The following is a 14100-nucleotide window of genomic DNA, read 5'->3' as shown; positions in this document are numbered from 1 at the left end:
CACCTTCAGTTAAGCTCCTGCTGATTTGATAACAGCAGCAGACCATTTACAGCCTTGAGACTTAATTAAAACTGCTTCAGCTGAGCGCAGTGCTCATGTTGTATTCATTACATGTAGACTTTGAATTAAAACTGACCCTTTGCTGAGCTACTGTCTACTGTCTACGTCTCTCAGGTGCTATCCTGGACAAGCCTGCACCACCTCCCACATACATGAAGCCCAGAACCATGTCCACGTCATCAGGTATCACTGTTATCTACTCCATATCTGGATAAAAATAATCACAATAAATACTCCATAAATACTCCCATGTTAAGGGCCAAAACAACAATGAGCATACTATTAAGTAGTGTGTATCGCAGCTTGATATATTTTTTCCTCTGTGCTATGGAGCTCCATTGTTATTGAAAACACTAAAAACTGTTGAACTGGATGACATGTTCCTTCAGCACAGTCTTATTCCCAGGACGTCATGCCTTTCAGCGTGTGATATCGACACCAAAGGAAACTTTAGCATGTTTTTGAGGTGTACCAGGCTTTGAAATAACTGCATTGTAAATCAATCAGCAGCAATACTGAGAGACGCTGATTTAGTATAAAGAGCGAGACAGAACTCGTAGGTCGCTGGGTCAAACAAAACCAGGATCTCTGGTTGGTTTTTTTGTTACTATTAACACGTGCACTGTAGTTTATTTTCACATGAGCAGCTGTTTAAGGAAATTACAGACCCCTTTTTAAAACAGAAACTATATATTTATGAGGCATTTTAAAATTTTCAGTAGGAATCTGTGGGCTTATGGAGCTGAGAGGGGCAGACAGGAAGTCAGAGGGATTTCGGAGATGAACTAAAACATCGTTGGTTTTAGTCTTTTTTAATGGGATTTGCAGATGATATAAGAAATATATATATATATATATATATATATATAATATATATAAATATATATAGAATCCATTAAAAAGTTATTGGCAGTAATTCATCCTTATCAACATGTCTCTGTAAAAACGATATGACAGAAGAAAGGACATGTATTAAAAAGACAAAGTTTTAATATTATGCTCATACAGTGTTGTAATAAACAATATGTAAACCTATGGTATTGTAATTTTAGTATACTTAGGTGCCAGAGTGCATAAAACAGCATTAAAATCCTAGAAACATGTATGGGGCTGCTGCGACTGGCCCCTAACCTCTTTTCATTTTGCAAAAAAGTGTCCCCCAAGCAAAGTAAGTTGCGTATCCTTGTCCTAGAGTGACACCAACATGTCCCCTGGCCTGAGCTGTGTGGTGGTGTCTCTCGGTCTTTGACAACACAGGAGGGTCTCTGCTGCAGTGCTTCATCTGTCTGAGCATCCGTCCAACCTGGAGTCCCAGACTGGACCAACCTGCATCATTCACAGAGTGTCCACTTGATATTCACTGTCTCTCACACCCTCTGTCTCCAGCAGACCCCAGGCATCCTATGAGAGCGCTGGACCCCATCCGACCGGAGCCTCCCCTCTTTCCGAAACCCGCCCTCCCCGAGCGCCCCATTGGCCCTCTGCCACCCAAACCTGCCATCGCAGCCAAGCCTCCCATCCCCACCCCGGCCTCTCCTGCAGGAGGAGGGGCTCGGCCGTCCTCTGCTCCTCCGTCCAGCAGCTCAGCGGAGAGAGTCCAGCTCCGAGCACATACTCAAGACAGCAGGCCAGGGGAGACTTCAGCACAGGTAATACCGCTCTCTGTCACAACAGTCACAAATAAGGCTTCACGCCCTGCAGCAAAGCTGTGTATTTATTCTATTGTGAACCTGTTCCAAACCCAATTATTTTTTCTAAACAGAAAAAAACATATTATAATTTGGATTTTTTTCTCTAAATGCACTCGTAAATCATTTGCAACAAATAAGGTTACTTTATTGTTATTTATATTATTTTTAGTTTTTGTCCATACCAGTGGAAGAAGAATCTTAACGCAGAAATCTCCTAAAAGTGAAAATGACAATAAATGGTCTTAAAAGGCTTTTTGTCGAATTATTTATTTTTCATTAATAATAAACTTGTGTCAATGAATGAAGTGATGCTTCAAAACACCTGACATTTCACAAACAGAAGTGCTTGCCATCCAATCACAGAAAAAAATTAATTCTTACAGAAATCTCCAAATGTGTCGAAGTTTTTAAACCATACCACAGCATGAGTTTTTCTGTGGTGTTCCTTAAAGTGTTTATGTCTTACTGTGGCATTATAAAAGGATTTTTTTAAACCATTTTTATCAATTCTCAATTGGTTAAAAAATGGTTAGAATATGCACCAATTCTTTGCAATAACTGGTGGCAATGGTCTTCATACACTTCCATCATAATGCTCTAAGCCCTTATACAATCTTTACATTTTGAACAGGCACCTAAAAAAGACAAAAATGGGTCTGTGGTAGGGAGGGGAGTGAAACAGGTTAAAACATACAGTTAAAAAGGACAAAAGTTAAAAATATAAAAAAACATGATTTGCTTGTGCTGTGAACGTTAAATTGGGTACAGGACTAATATAGACCACAGGGTGGCAGTAATGTTTAATCCAGATTTGCTGGTGTCACAGAGAAGTGTCCTGCAATCCAGGAGGGAACTAACATAAATACTTTGACAACAGAGCAAACTGGCTTTATTCCTCTCAAAAACAAGAAGGCAATAAGGATTTTAACAAGAAAAGGCAAAAACAGGAAAAAAAAGAAAAGGAAAAAACAAAATCAAAGAAGAAAATGACCTTTAAAAATTGCAAAAAAAATGTTTTTCTGTAACATAATTTTAAATATATTATATTTTATATATAGTTTAAAAGACAATGTTGGGGCGCCTGGTGGCTCAGTGGATAGAGCAGGTGCCCCTCGTATAGAGGCTGTGTCCTCACTGCAGCAGCCACGGGTTCGATTCCAGCCTCAGCCATTTGCTGCATGTCACCCCACCTCTCTCTCCCCCCTTCACCCTTGTGCTGTCCCATCAATTAAAGGCAAAAACACCCAAAAAATACCTTCAAAAAAAGACAATGTCCCTTAGTTTGTTTTAATAATACCCAATAACCCCCCAGCTAATTCTAGAAAATTACAAAATAAAATTATATCAACGTCCTCAAATCCTACAAACATGTATGGTGTCTCTGCGACTGGCCCCTGGCCTCCTGTCATTTTGCAATAGTTGCCCACAAGCAAAGCAAGTTAAGTATCTCTGTTTTATGTCATAAGTAAAATAAAATTATAATCAAATGCATTGTTTCTAGTTCATTAGATATGCCTAGATGTTGAATTGCATGTTTTATCCACCTCATTTTTGTCATTGAGGGTTGACAGAATATTAGAAACACCTTTTACACGCAATAAAAGTGAACAGCAGCACGAGCTACGACCTTCAGACTGACCGTAAAGCTGAATGATTCATGAAGGGAGGATTTATAGCAGGACTGTTGAATTGCATTCTTTTCTTGCTTCAGTGTATCACCATGAACTACTCCCTGTTTCCTTACCATCACAGTTGTTCTCTGCCTCCATATGCTCATATCAGTCCTGACATAGCAGTCGTGTTGTTCGTGTCACGGCCCACTGAGCACCCTCTCATCTTCCTCACTAGAATGGAAGCCAGGAGCGTCCCTGGGGTGCAGCCTCTGCTCCGTCATCCAGGAAAGAGCTGCTTCCACCAGCCCCGTCTCCATGGAGAGGTCCCAGCGCACAGGATCGCTCCGAGAAAGCACAATCAGTGACTGACGGTATGTCTCACTAGTCTCATTAAAACCACATCATTCATCCATATTAGAGCTGCGCTGATTTATTACTTGAAAGTTATGAGCTTCTTCAAGAGATCAGGTGGGGTTCAGGTAGAGAAGGCTCTTGGTAGTTTCTGTATTTTCACCGTGCTAACAGCCACACATTTAACATCTTTGTCATCATGTATTGTCGCTTTGCAGTGGACTTCCAAATCTACATATTACGCTCTAGGTATCCTTCTGTGTCTGCTGTAGACGTTACAGGATGCCTCCAACGTGATGTCAACAAATACACATGGTGGGATTACGCTGCACGTGGTTATGTTTAGGCAACAAAAGCACATGGCAACTAACGCCAGGATGTCAACAAACACATGCTCAAGGAGGCACATGGTAAGGTGTCTGGAAAAAAAAAATCAAATTCAGACAGGAAGCAAACACCAGACTCTTACATGAAAGTCCGGGGTTTGTTTGACCCATCCTCGTGCTCCTTATGTGATGTTGTTGTCGGCAGCGTTTTAACCTGATAGGTTTCATGCGAAAGGTGCAGGTTCAGTCTGACCATCCACCGGTGTGTAACAACACCGCGACCTGTTCTGTCCAGCCATCTTTTCACCTGACACCGTCTGGCACTATTTTATGTCGACTCAAAAGGTGGTTTTGCAGTTATGATCTGGATTTTATGAGTTCTGAGTGACAATGGGCTGCAGAGTCAAAAGTGAGTCACATGACTCGTGTAAAATGCTGTGTAAAAAAAGGAAGAGATGAAATTGTACTTTGAGTTTTAGCCATGTGTTTTGTTTACTAAATACAAGATGATTTAGGAAGAATGAGTGTGTACAATGAAAGAAATGAAACCAACATTTTCAGAGTAGATTTTTTTAATCAAAAATATGTTTTGACCATAATATAGTGGTCAGCTGTTGGAACTGGCTGTCAGAAACTGCCTTGCTACAATATGAAAATGTCTTGTTTGTGTGCATTCAAATACTTTCAGAGAGTCTTCCTAAGCCACGCCAACACCTGAGGCCCCTTCCACAACGCAGAGCTGTGTCCATCCACGAGGACAATCCGGCCCTGACACAAGGTGAGGGTGTGCCAAAGTATTTCATGATGACAGAATATCTGTGAGTTTTGGTCAGATCCAGAGAAAACCCTCAACAAAACCTCAAATTCATCTTGCAGCCCCTTGTGGGGGCACAGACCCCAAATGTTAGAACGAGTGCACTAAGAGACACATATTTCACAGGATTTGTAACACTGACTGGATTAACTAACTGTGTCTTCTAATGTTTGGTGAGAATTTAGCATTTTTTTTTTTACACATGCTCATAAGATTAGCAATGCTCTGGTCTCAATCCACTGTGTCTCTGTTTGCATCTCTGTCAGAGCTGAAGGCAGTGTTGCAGAGGTCGCCCATCCGTTTCCGGGGCAACAGAGGAGACCTGCCCACCTGCACTGAAGATCCATCCAGTGGGGAGGAAGCACAAAGAGCTCAGGAGGGTGAGAGAGGTATATATTATTCATGCTCGTATGTTTTTGGGCTGTCCTTCCATCCTGTTCTCATGAATGCATCTGCATCGACATCTTTACAATTACAATTAACTGATTACATTTTAGTGGTCAAAGGTCAAGGACAATGTGACCTTGCATCTGTTACATTCTTGTGAAGAATTCATACACTAATCGTAACAAAATTTTGCACATGTGTAATAGCTGGGCAGCACAGTACTGTATTGGTTAGACCTGTTGCCTCACAGCAAGAGGGACTCCCCGTGTCAGCGGGTTTTCAGCAGGTTCCTCTGGATTTACTAACTGTGCTTCCTCCCTCATTCCAAATAAATGCAGGTTAATTGGTGGCTCTATATCATCCACAGGTGTGAATGTGTGTGTGAATGGCTGTCTGTCTCAATGTGTCAGCCCTGTGATAGTCTGGCAACCTGTTCAGGGTGTACCCCGCCTCTCGCCCAGTGTCCAATGAATGAAGAAATGTCAAATAGGTTGTTATGATAAAGTGATGACATTTTATATCCCAAAGGTCAAGGGTCAACTTCACTGTGACATGATGTTCTGCTAAAAGTCCTCCCTGGCCATTATTCAACATAATAACTCAGGAACAGAAGGGGAGACATTTGGTCAGACACTGAATTAGTGATGTAAATCTAGGGTGTCCAGCTTGAGACTGTGCTGATTGTAGCGATCTTTTGTGTGTGAAGTATCCATGTTTTCACCGATATGCTGGTGTAACTTTACTGGTTCGTAAAGGCATACAACCGTGACGCGTAACTGTAGTCTTTATATCTGTGATCGAGACTAATTCTTCCATTTCTGTCTGTGTTTCCCTTATCCACCCAGCCAGTGACACAGGGAGACAGACAGCTGGAGACAAGAAAGAGGCTGTCCAGAGGGAGGAGCTGAAAGCTGAGAGAGGACGGACGGGCTGTGACGGGACGTTAGCTGAAACCAAGCCCCCCCCTCCAGGAGAAAAGGAAACCCCAGGCTCAGGGTGTCCCTCCTCTACAGCTCAGGCCCAACAAGAAGCACCCGTACCCCAACTCTTCAGTCCAACTGCAGCTCTCGACAAAGCTCCATCCATCCTGGAAAAACCTCCTGTGACCCCCACATCTGAGAAAAAGAGCCCCAGCATAGCCCAAGCACAGCCCCAAACTCTAGAAAAACTCCTGGTGTCCCCAACGCCCCAAGAAAAGACCCCCAGCACAATCCCAGCTGCATCTGAAACCCCAGAAATCCCCCAAGTGAGCCCTCACAAGAAGAAGAGCCCCGGCACAGCACCAGCCACAGTGGATGTGAGAAACAGCACACAGGAGAGAGGAGAGGCGGCCTCTAAACAGCACACAACGAAGGCAGAGCCAGCAGACCAAAGAACTGAGCCCCCTCTGTCTGAATAACACACAGACTGACTTACCTGAGGAGAAAAGACACACCTGGGAGAGAGAGGAGGGAGGGGTCCATGACATCACTGAGATCGGGAACTGGGAGAGTGAATGATGTCTGAGAAGAGCACGATTGTTGTATCCTTCAGTGGAAAACAGCTGCTGTGTCTCATGTCAGGGGGGTCTGAGAAGTGTTCATAGTTGGTGCATTTTTATTATTTTTTTGCCAGCGTCTGTACACCTGCTATTTTGGCTGTTTTAGGTGAAAAAAACACAGATGCACAAACAGCCCAGTGGTGGTCAGAAAATAAATGTTTGTTATTTCTATGATCCAGTGCCCAATTTCAATTTGTGTGAGGCATGCATTATTCATACAAATCTGACCACTGGGTTGCTTTTACCTGCAAGCCCAAACAGTAAATGTACAGACGCTAGTGTCTTCTTCTGAGCTGTTCATTTCATTATACCAAAATATCCATACATTAATGACCTGGCACCAAAAAGAGGGAAAAGCAGTAATTTGAAATATGTTGAAATCATTTAAGGGGCTGTGTCCGCCAAAGCGTTTTTTCACTGAGGCCGGTGTATTTTTTTAATGATTAACGACGGGAGTGCCGCATATTTACTTTCCCTTTTTCAGACCGTCGAGAGTTTAAAAATGTTCATCTTTGGGTAAAAACGCTGCGCTCATCACTTTAGCCCTTCAGTCACAGTGGAGGAGGAACAAACAGCCTACCGCAGAAACCAACCGTCATTTCTTACATGTACAAGAGCTAAATAACAACAATAGAGGAGAAATCTGTTTATTTGGGGTATCAACACGTTCTGATCCCAAGTCGTCACATGTTGCTGCTTTGCAGAATACTTCCGTGTCTACATTTTATGCTCTGGGTAAACTTCTGCGTCTGCTATTTACGTTCTGGTATGGCACTACCGTGATGTCAACACCTGCACATGGTGGGATGACGCTGGGAGTGGTTATGTTTAGAAAACATGACTACCAATGCAGACCGCCAACAAACACACACGCTGACACGTATGGTTAGGTTCAGGCGACAAAGTCACGAATGGTTAGGATCAGAGGAAGGAGGCACATGGTAAGGTGCAGAAAAGAAACATAAGATTTAGATGGAAAGCAAACACCGGACTCCCACATGAAAGTCCAGGGTTTGTTGGACCCATCCGCCACCTCTACGGCCTACCTCCACATTCTTTATTTTACATCGTTACCACCAGCGTATTAACCAGTCGCCATTTTGCCATGTATCATGTGGACGCAACAGGTTCTGTCTGGCCGTGTGTTATGGTGCCAGGGTAGGTGCTGTCCGGCAGCGTATAATAACACCACAACTGATTCTGTCCGGCTGCGTTCTCATCTGATGTAGGGCGTGTCATGCGGACGCAGAAGATTGCTTTTGGCGTTGGGATTGAACACCACTCTTTCCGCACTTTCAGAGCGGCGGTATTTGACAGCTTCGAACAATGTTGTTGTAGTTTCCTCTCATGAATAGACCAGCGGGTCAGTCCACTCTCCCCGCGTGCTTCAGCCTTCCCCTCATCCACAGCTGTTTACTTGCCTTGTGCCGACATGTTTACTTCTGTGGATATTCCGTATCATAGCAACCAGACGCAAACAAAGCTTGAAAAGATGCCGCGCCTTTAAAGCGCTCTCAAACACTTCCAGCTTGGTGTTTCCTAACAAGCGCCGGGCATTTTCAGCTGGATAAAAACGCTTTTGTGGACACGGGGCATAACTCTCTGTCTCAGTTAGTGCAACCCAGAGTGAGTCTGCATCTCACCTTTGCAGCAAGTAATATGCAACCGCTCAGCCCCTGAAATGCACTTTGCATTCAGTCCGAACACACATTTAAGACTCAGTATTCACTGAGTCGCTCTAAGGAGGCCTGAAATGAGACACAGCTAGCGCGCTAGAGTGAATGACAAATGAGTGAAGTAACGGGAGCGTCAGCTGGGTGGTTGTGAAATCTTTATTGTACGCCCTCCACAAAGGATGGCTCATTTAAAAAAAAAAAAAAATACATTTGAGAGTGTAGTTCATTAACACGTTAGGTTTGGACACATCATGTCAGACACATTTATATCACCTGCTTACACATGTTATCATGATTTGATCAGGTTTCATCATTCTATTATTCACTTTGCCTTCTTGTTAGTATTTACTTTATTTTCCATCAGATGACCAGGTTTCAGGGAAAACGCCTCTTCAAGTACATCCTCGCATTTCATTATGACTCACACTCGGCTGACTTAGCTCATTAGCTCCCATTCTTTTTTTTCAATTGGGGATTTTTTGGTAAATGTTTAAATTGTAATGACAAACTTTGATTGCATGATGTTTTAAATCTCTCTTTTAAGCCCCCCTTTATCCTCTGCTTATTCTTTGTCATTGGCCTAATATTGGCTGATTTTGCCATTTTGCTACGTAATATGGCTTTTGTTATCTGTTTGGGAGGGAGAACTTTTTTGCTTCAAACCAATCACTGTGACATCCATCCATTCAGTGCTGGTTAGTGACGGTAAATATCAGTTAGGCTGGATTATGTCATTCAAAGTTTTCCAACATGTCATGTTCATTTGGCTTCTTACTTTTATTCCTGAGGTCCTGCAGTTTAGGTCACAGTCTTTAAAGGCCCAGAAACACCAAATGGACATCAAAGAACTAGTGGCGACAAAAGCCCGCTGCTGAGTCAACTTATGTCGCTGCATCGTGACCAAAAAATGGCACATAAACACAATGCAGGGACTACAGCCAACAGCAAACCAGAACGTACGTTCTGCGCCTGTTTAAAAGGAAATAACTCTCCATACAAGCAGAATTACCAACATTAGAAAAGGTTTCTGCTGAAGAACTCGATGGCTAAAGAAAAATAATCTGACTTTATGAAACAAGTTTGTTTCAAACTCATTCCCTCTGGACTTAGGCTCTTTGTTTAATTTCTCACTTCCATTTGGCTTTCTCTTTATATTTTGCTGCATCTGCTGAGGGAAAAAGCAGATAAGAGTCGATTGGTGCCAATGAAGGCCAACGGTGCAGGACACACCGCAGCCCCTGGGGCAGTGATATTCAACAAACGTCCCGCTGGACAACAACAAAAAGTTTCACTTTTAGTATATGTAAGGTGCCAGGGAGCATAAAACAGCATCAAAATAGAGCTTGTTTATTTAAGAAAAAGTGTCACTGGAGTATCCACCGCACCCCTCGACAGAGGTCCTAGCTAAGCCCCGAATGTTCTGAGTATATCTCAGTACCATGCATCTGTCTCATTTTCTTAAATACAATATCTGAGTATCTGAATTTGAGGTTCCCTGAATTTGGCACAAACATCCATTTCGACTCAAGAATGAACTGATAAGAATCTGGTGGTTAAAGGTCAAGGTCATGGTGACCTCATACAACATGCTTTTGGCCATAACTCAAGAACCACCTTGATACTGTGCTGATTGTATAGATGTTTTGTGTGTGAAGCGTCCATGTTTTCACAGACTTGGATGTAAACTGTAAGTACTTGAGTGGTGCGTGGCGGCATACATCCGCATCGTGGTTTATGTAGTTGTTTATGGACCAGGTCCATTGCTTCCATCTCGTGTACGGCACTATATGTAACTTCACTGCAGGACCTCAATAATGCTCAATGACTGTCAAACAAAACACGTTCACCCCTTTTCCACCAAATTAGCTCTGGTTCTTGATCTGGTTCTGTTTAGCATTCTTGAAACTTTGGTGCTATTTAGTGAACCCTCCTGCGTCCACGGGTTTTTTCGCGGAAACTTTGTCATCAAGGATGCGTCAACAACTTAGGGCATTGCACAATGCACAACAGAGGTAAACAGCAGTAGCAAAATTGCATACCGCATTGATTACCTGTGAATTTTTGTTCTGTCATTACAGATATTTGTTTTAACCCCCAAAAACCCCAAGCATGACCAAACTATTAATGAGACCAATGCATTTTTTTCTGACGATTTTTCTCGTGATTTCTCCATTGTTGCCGTCTCCATCCTGTCTTTCCAACCTCTAGAATATAACACGCCCACTGATCTCACTGTGGTTCGCACTTCAGTTTAAGAGAAGCCTGCTATTCTTTTTAGTTCAAGCTGAGAACCAACTTTTCCGGTTCTGAACCAAGCTATTTTCGGTCAAAATGCTCTGAATGGTTAAAAATTAAGTTTGGGAACCAGAACAAAACCAGTTTCATGTTGGAGGAAAAGGGGTAATATGATTATTTCCTCATGTACTAAAGGGACCAACCACTATATTCAGGGTTTTTCAAAACCACCAAGTAGAACGTCATGAATACTTTTCCTCTGTCTCCAGTTTAGTGTTGTCATTTAAGGGTTGTCCTTTCACAAACGTCTCGTTTTCTGACTCAGTTAGATGATTATTCCCACTGAAGTTATGCTTAGAAAGCCTCAACCGGCTCATTGTTTTTCAAAATCCTATCAGCAGAACAGCAACAGATCTTTGAATCACCCAGTTAAATTTCAAATGTTTGTGGTGACCTGGAGGTTCAAAACCAGGCTAAGATTAAGCTACGTAAAGCTTAAGGTTATGCCTTAATTTGACATTTATAGTTTTTTTAACAGTACATCCCAGTTTTTCTTAAAAATTCGTCAGTAACTACGGAGAGATGAGGTGGCTCCTGGTATCTTTTTTTTCACAATTTGTATACATTCAAATGATGTTAAAATCAGTTTCCTTTACAAGTCCTACCATGTCATCCATATGGAAAAATATATCCTTTGCCTTGTCAGGTTGTTTTCACTTGAAGCCTTTTAATAACCCCGAATTAACACATGGGACACTAAAGCTCTGCATGTTTCTGCATATGTTTGTGGAATCACTTCAGTGTGTGAAATACAAATCAATTCAGTCTCAGCTACTCCATCAGGCAACCTCATGTGTAATAATCATGTCCATCACATAGACTGTATATAAAGACAGACAACGCGCCCCCAATTTACCCCCTCTATGCTTAGGTGATGCTAAAATATCTGGGACATAGCTGCTGCCATTTCGCACTGGTGATGTCTCTGAGAGTCGGAGTCTGTGCAGTAATGATATCTGCCGTGGGAGAGTTCGCGCCGAAACACCCGCTTGACCAATCGTAAGCAGCTCCATTGAATGTGAGCGCACAGATTGGCACACACAGCTGTCAATCATGGTAGAAAATCCCCCGTTTGTTGGATTCAATAACTCATTAGAGCCAAATTTATCATAAGAACAAACACTTGGATTCAGGGAGATGAGAACTACCTTCAGTGACAGAAACCATCTTTGGGAAAAAATGTTTTAGCGTGTACTTTTAGGTTTTAGTTTGGTTTGTATCCCATTCACTAACATGGAGGGGCGGGCTTTATAACCTATATTGCAGACGGACACCAGGGGGCGATCTAGATTGAATTGTTACACTTCAGGGGAACTGTCAGGATGTCCATCTTTATATACAGTCTATGGTCCATCATATCACAGGAGAATCAGATAAGATCCAAATGAAAGACCTATATATGATCAGATATTTTGTGAGATAACAACAGAGTGTATTCAGTCTATCAAACTCTCAGGGTGGCTATGGAGAATTATGTGTGTTTTGTAAGAGCAGACCTCAGTTCAGCTCCCTGGGCTGTCAGCGACCTGAACCTCTGTCTCAGCCTCCTGGAGGAGAATTTATTTTCTACCGTCATGTTTATCTTTGCCTTGCACGCACAGAATATGTACAAAATAACATAAAGCAAACAAAAACAAAGTTATGAACAGAGTGTAAATCCATACCTATACTTGTTAATAATTATTAAAATTATGAGTTGTGTCATAATTTTGTAGTTTCTTTTTTTTATTTTATGTCATGGGAAAGACTGTCTTTTATTATATGTTAAAAGGATAGTATGTGTCAATTATATGATAAAAACATCATGAGTAAAGTGTGGATCAACATATGATTAAAAAAAAAACTACTATACTACTTTAGTATGTAATCATAGTATATCTTCAAAACTATGGTAAAAACATCATAGTAAATTATGTCGATCAAAATATGATAAAAAATATTATATTATGTCATCAAAACTATGATGAAAATGTCATATTATACTATGTCGCTCAAAATATGAAGAATAGATTAGAGATTAGAGATTTTTTATACTTAATTTTCTAATGTAAGTTGGGGTTCCTCCCCTTGTTACAACATTTCACTTTTACATGTCACATTTAAATTAAAACATTAGCGGTGTTTGTTACTGTCTGTTTTTAACACAATAGAAGTGAGTTTTCACTCAGTTCCTTCCTCTTTAGTGCAGGTGTGAACAATCAGTCTCTCACACCTGACTCCTCCTCGGTGCAGGTGTGGGCAGTCAGTCTCTGATGTGAGCGCTTAGCCAGGCAAAGTCTGGCACACGGCCCTATTTGGGAGCCAGAGGGTGAGTACTAAACTGAACACGAAGATAAAATGTGATACGAGTGTGGATACAGAGTGTGCACCCCCAGAGAAGCCACAGCTCAGCTTTGTGACCTGTGGTCAGTCAAAGGTCAAAGGTCCTCGCCAGGAGATAGTCAGGACATTCAGAATATCATGAAAAAGCCAAAGTGTAGTATGCTGTTCAAAATGTGATGAAAATGTCACAGTAAAGGAAGATATTCAAATAACATGAAAAAGTCAATATAGTATGTTGTTCAACATGTGATGAAAAAGTATATCTTGTTCAAAATAGGACGAAAAAGAAAGGAAGGCATTTAAAATAACATGAAATAGTCATAGTATGGTATGTCGTTTAAAACATGACAAAAAAGTCATAGTCTAGCATGTCTTTCAAAATATGAAGACAAAATCGTCGTATATCGTTCAAAATATGAAGAAAAAGTCAGAGTGTGGTGGCATGGATTTTGTCTGTCTTTTGGTATTTTTTCTGGATTTTTTGGGCCGTGTTTTCTGCTGCTGTGAGTGTGCCTTCGGGGGCTGGGTGCGGCTTCCTGGCGCAGGAGCTCTGCATTCACTCCTGCTGCTCGTTCTGCTAATCAACTGCAGCGCACCTGCCGCCCATTCCTCCCATCAGCTGCAGCACAAAAACACAGGACGCACGCTTTCATGCTGCCAGATTGTTTTTGCATCTGTCAGCAATAAAATCAGCTCTTCTCCAGTGACGTTTTCTGTGAACAAACTGCCAGAATCTTTCTTATTTCCTTCTGTCCTTTCTTTTAATTTGCTGTTTTTTTCTATTTCCTCTGCCTCATTGCTCCGAGCTCCACATCTCAGCTTCCCAGCACCTGTGCGTCCAGCTTCAGGACTCACTGCTATGTCCCTGCTTCATCCACTGCAAACTCAACTATACATTTCTTTTTACCCCTTTGACCTCAGTGTCTTCTGGTCTTGCTGTTGGGTCCATTAAAAACTGCAGTAAATCACTACACATGTTATAGTATGCCCTTAAAAATATAAGTCATACTATAGTATGTTGTTCC

At 41.8% G+C, this 14100-nt stretch overlaps 1 protein-coding gene across 3 annotated transcripts in view; it reads left to right on the top strand.

Moving 5' to 3' along the window:
* The window catches only part of carmil2 (capping protein regulator and myosin 1 linker 2), a 53684-nt gene extending 41224 nt beyond the window's left edge, over positions 1-12460 (top strand). For 2 of the 3 annotated variants that reach the window (XM_088079799.1, XM_088079801.1), the window contains exons 36-41: positions 175-243; positions 1447-1709; positions 3600-3735; positions 4730-4819; positions 5122-5244; positions 6088-12460. In XM_088079799.1, coding sequence (XP_087935925.1) covers positions 175-243; positions 1447-1709; positions 3600-3735; positions 4730-4819; positions 5122-5244; positions 6088-6641 — 1235 coding nt within the window. In that variant the 3' untranslated portion in view covers positions 6642-12460. The remainder of the gene's footprint in view (positions 1-174; positions 244-1446; positions 1710-3599; positions 3736-4729; positions 4820-5121; positions 5245-6087) is intronic. The other variant, XM_088079800.1, reaches the window with a different exon arrangement.
* The last annotated feature ends 1640 nt before the right edge of the window (positions 12461-14100 follow it).

The sequence above is a fragment of the Plectropomus leopardus genome, chromosome 7, assembly GCF_026936395.1.
Source record: "Plectropomus leopardus strain MGB_pleo_1.0 chromosome 7, ASM2693639v1, whole genome shotgun sequence".
Taxonomy (NCBI): domain Eukaryota; kingdom Metazoa; phylum Chordata; class Actinopteri; order Perciformes; family Serranidae; genus Plectropomus; species Plectropomus leopardus.
The sequence above is the reverse complement of the archived record's forward strand: the minus strand, read 5'-3'. Positions and strand labels throughout refer to the sequence as shown.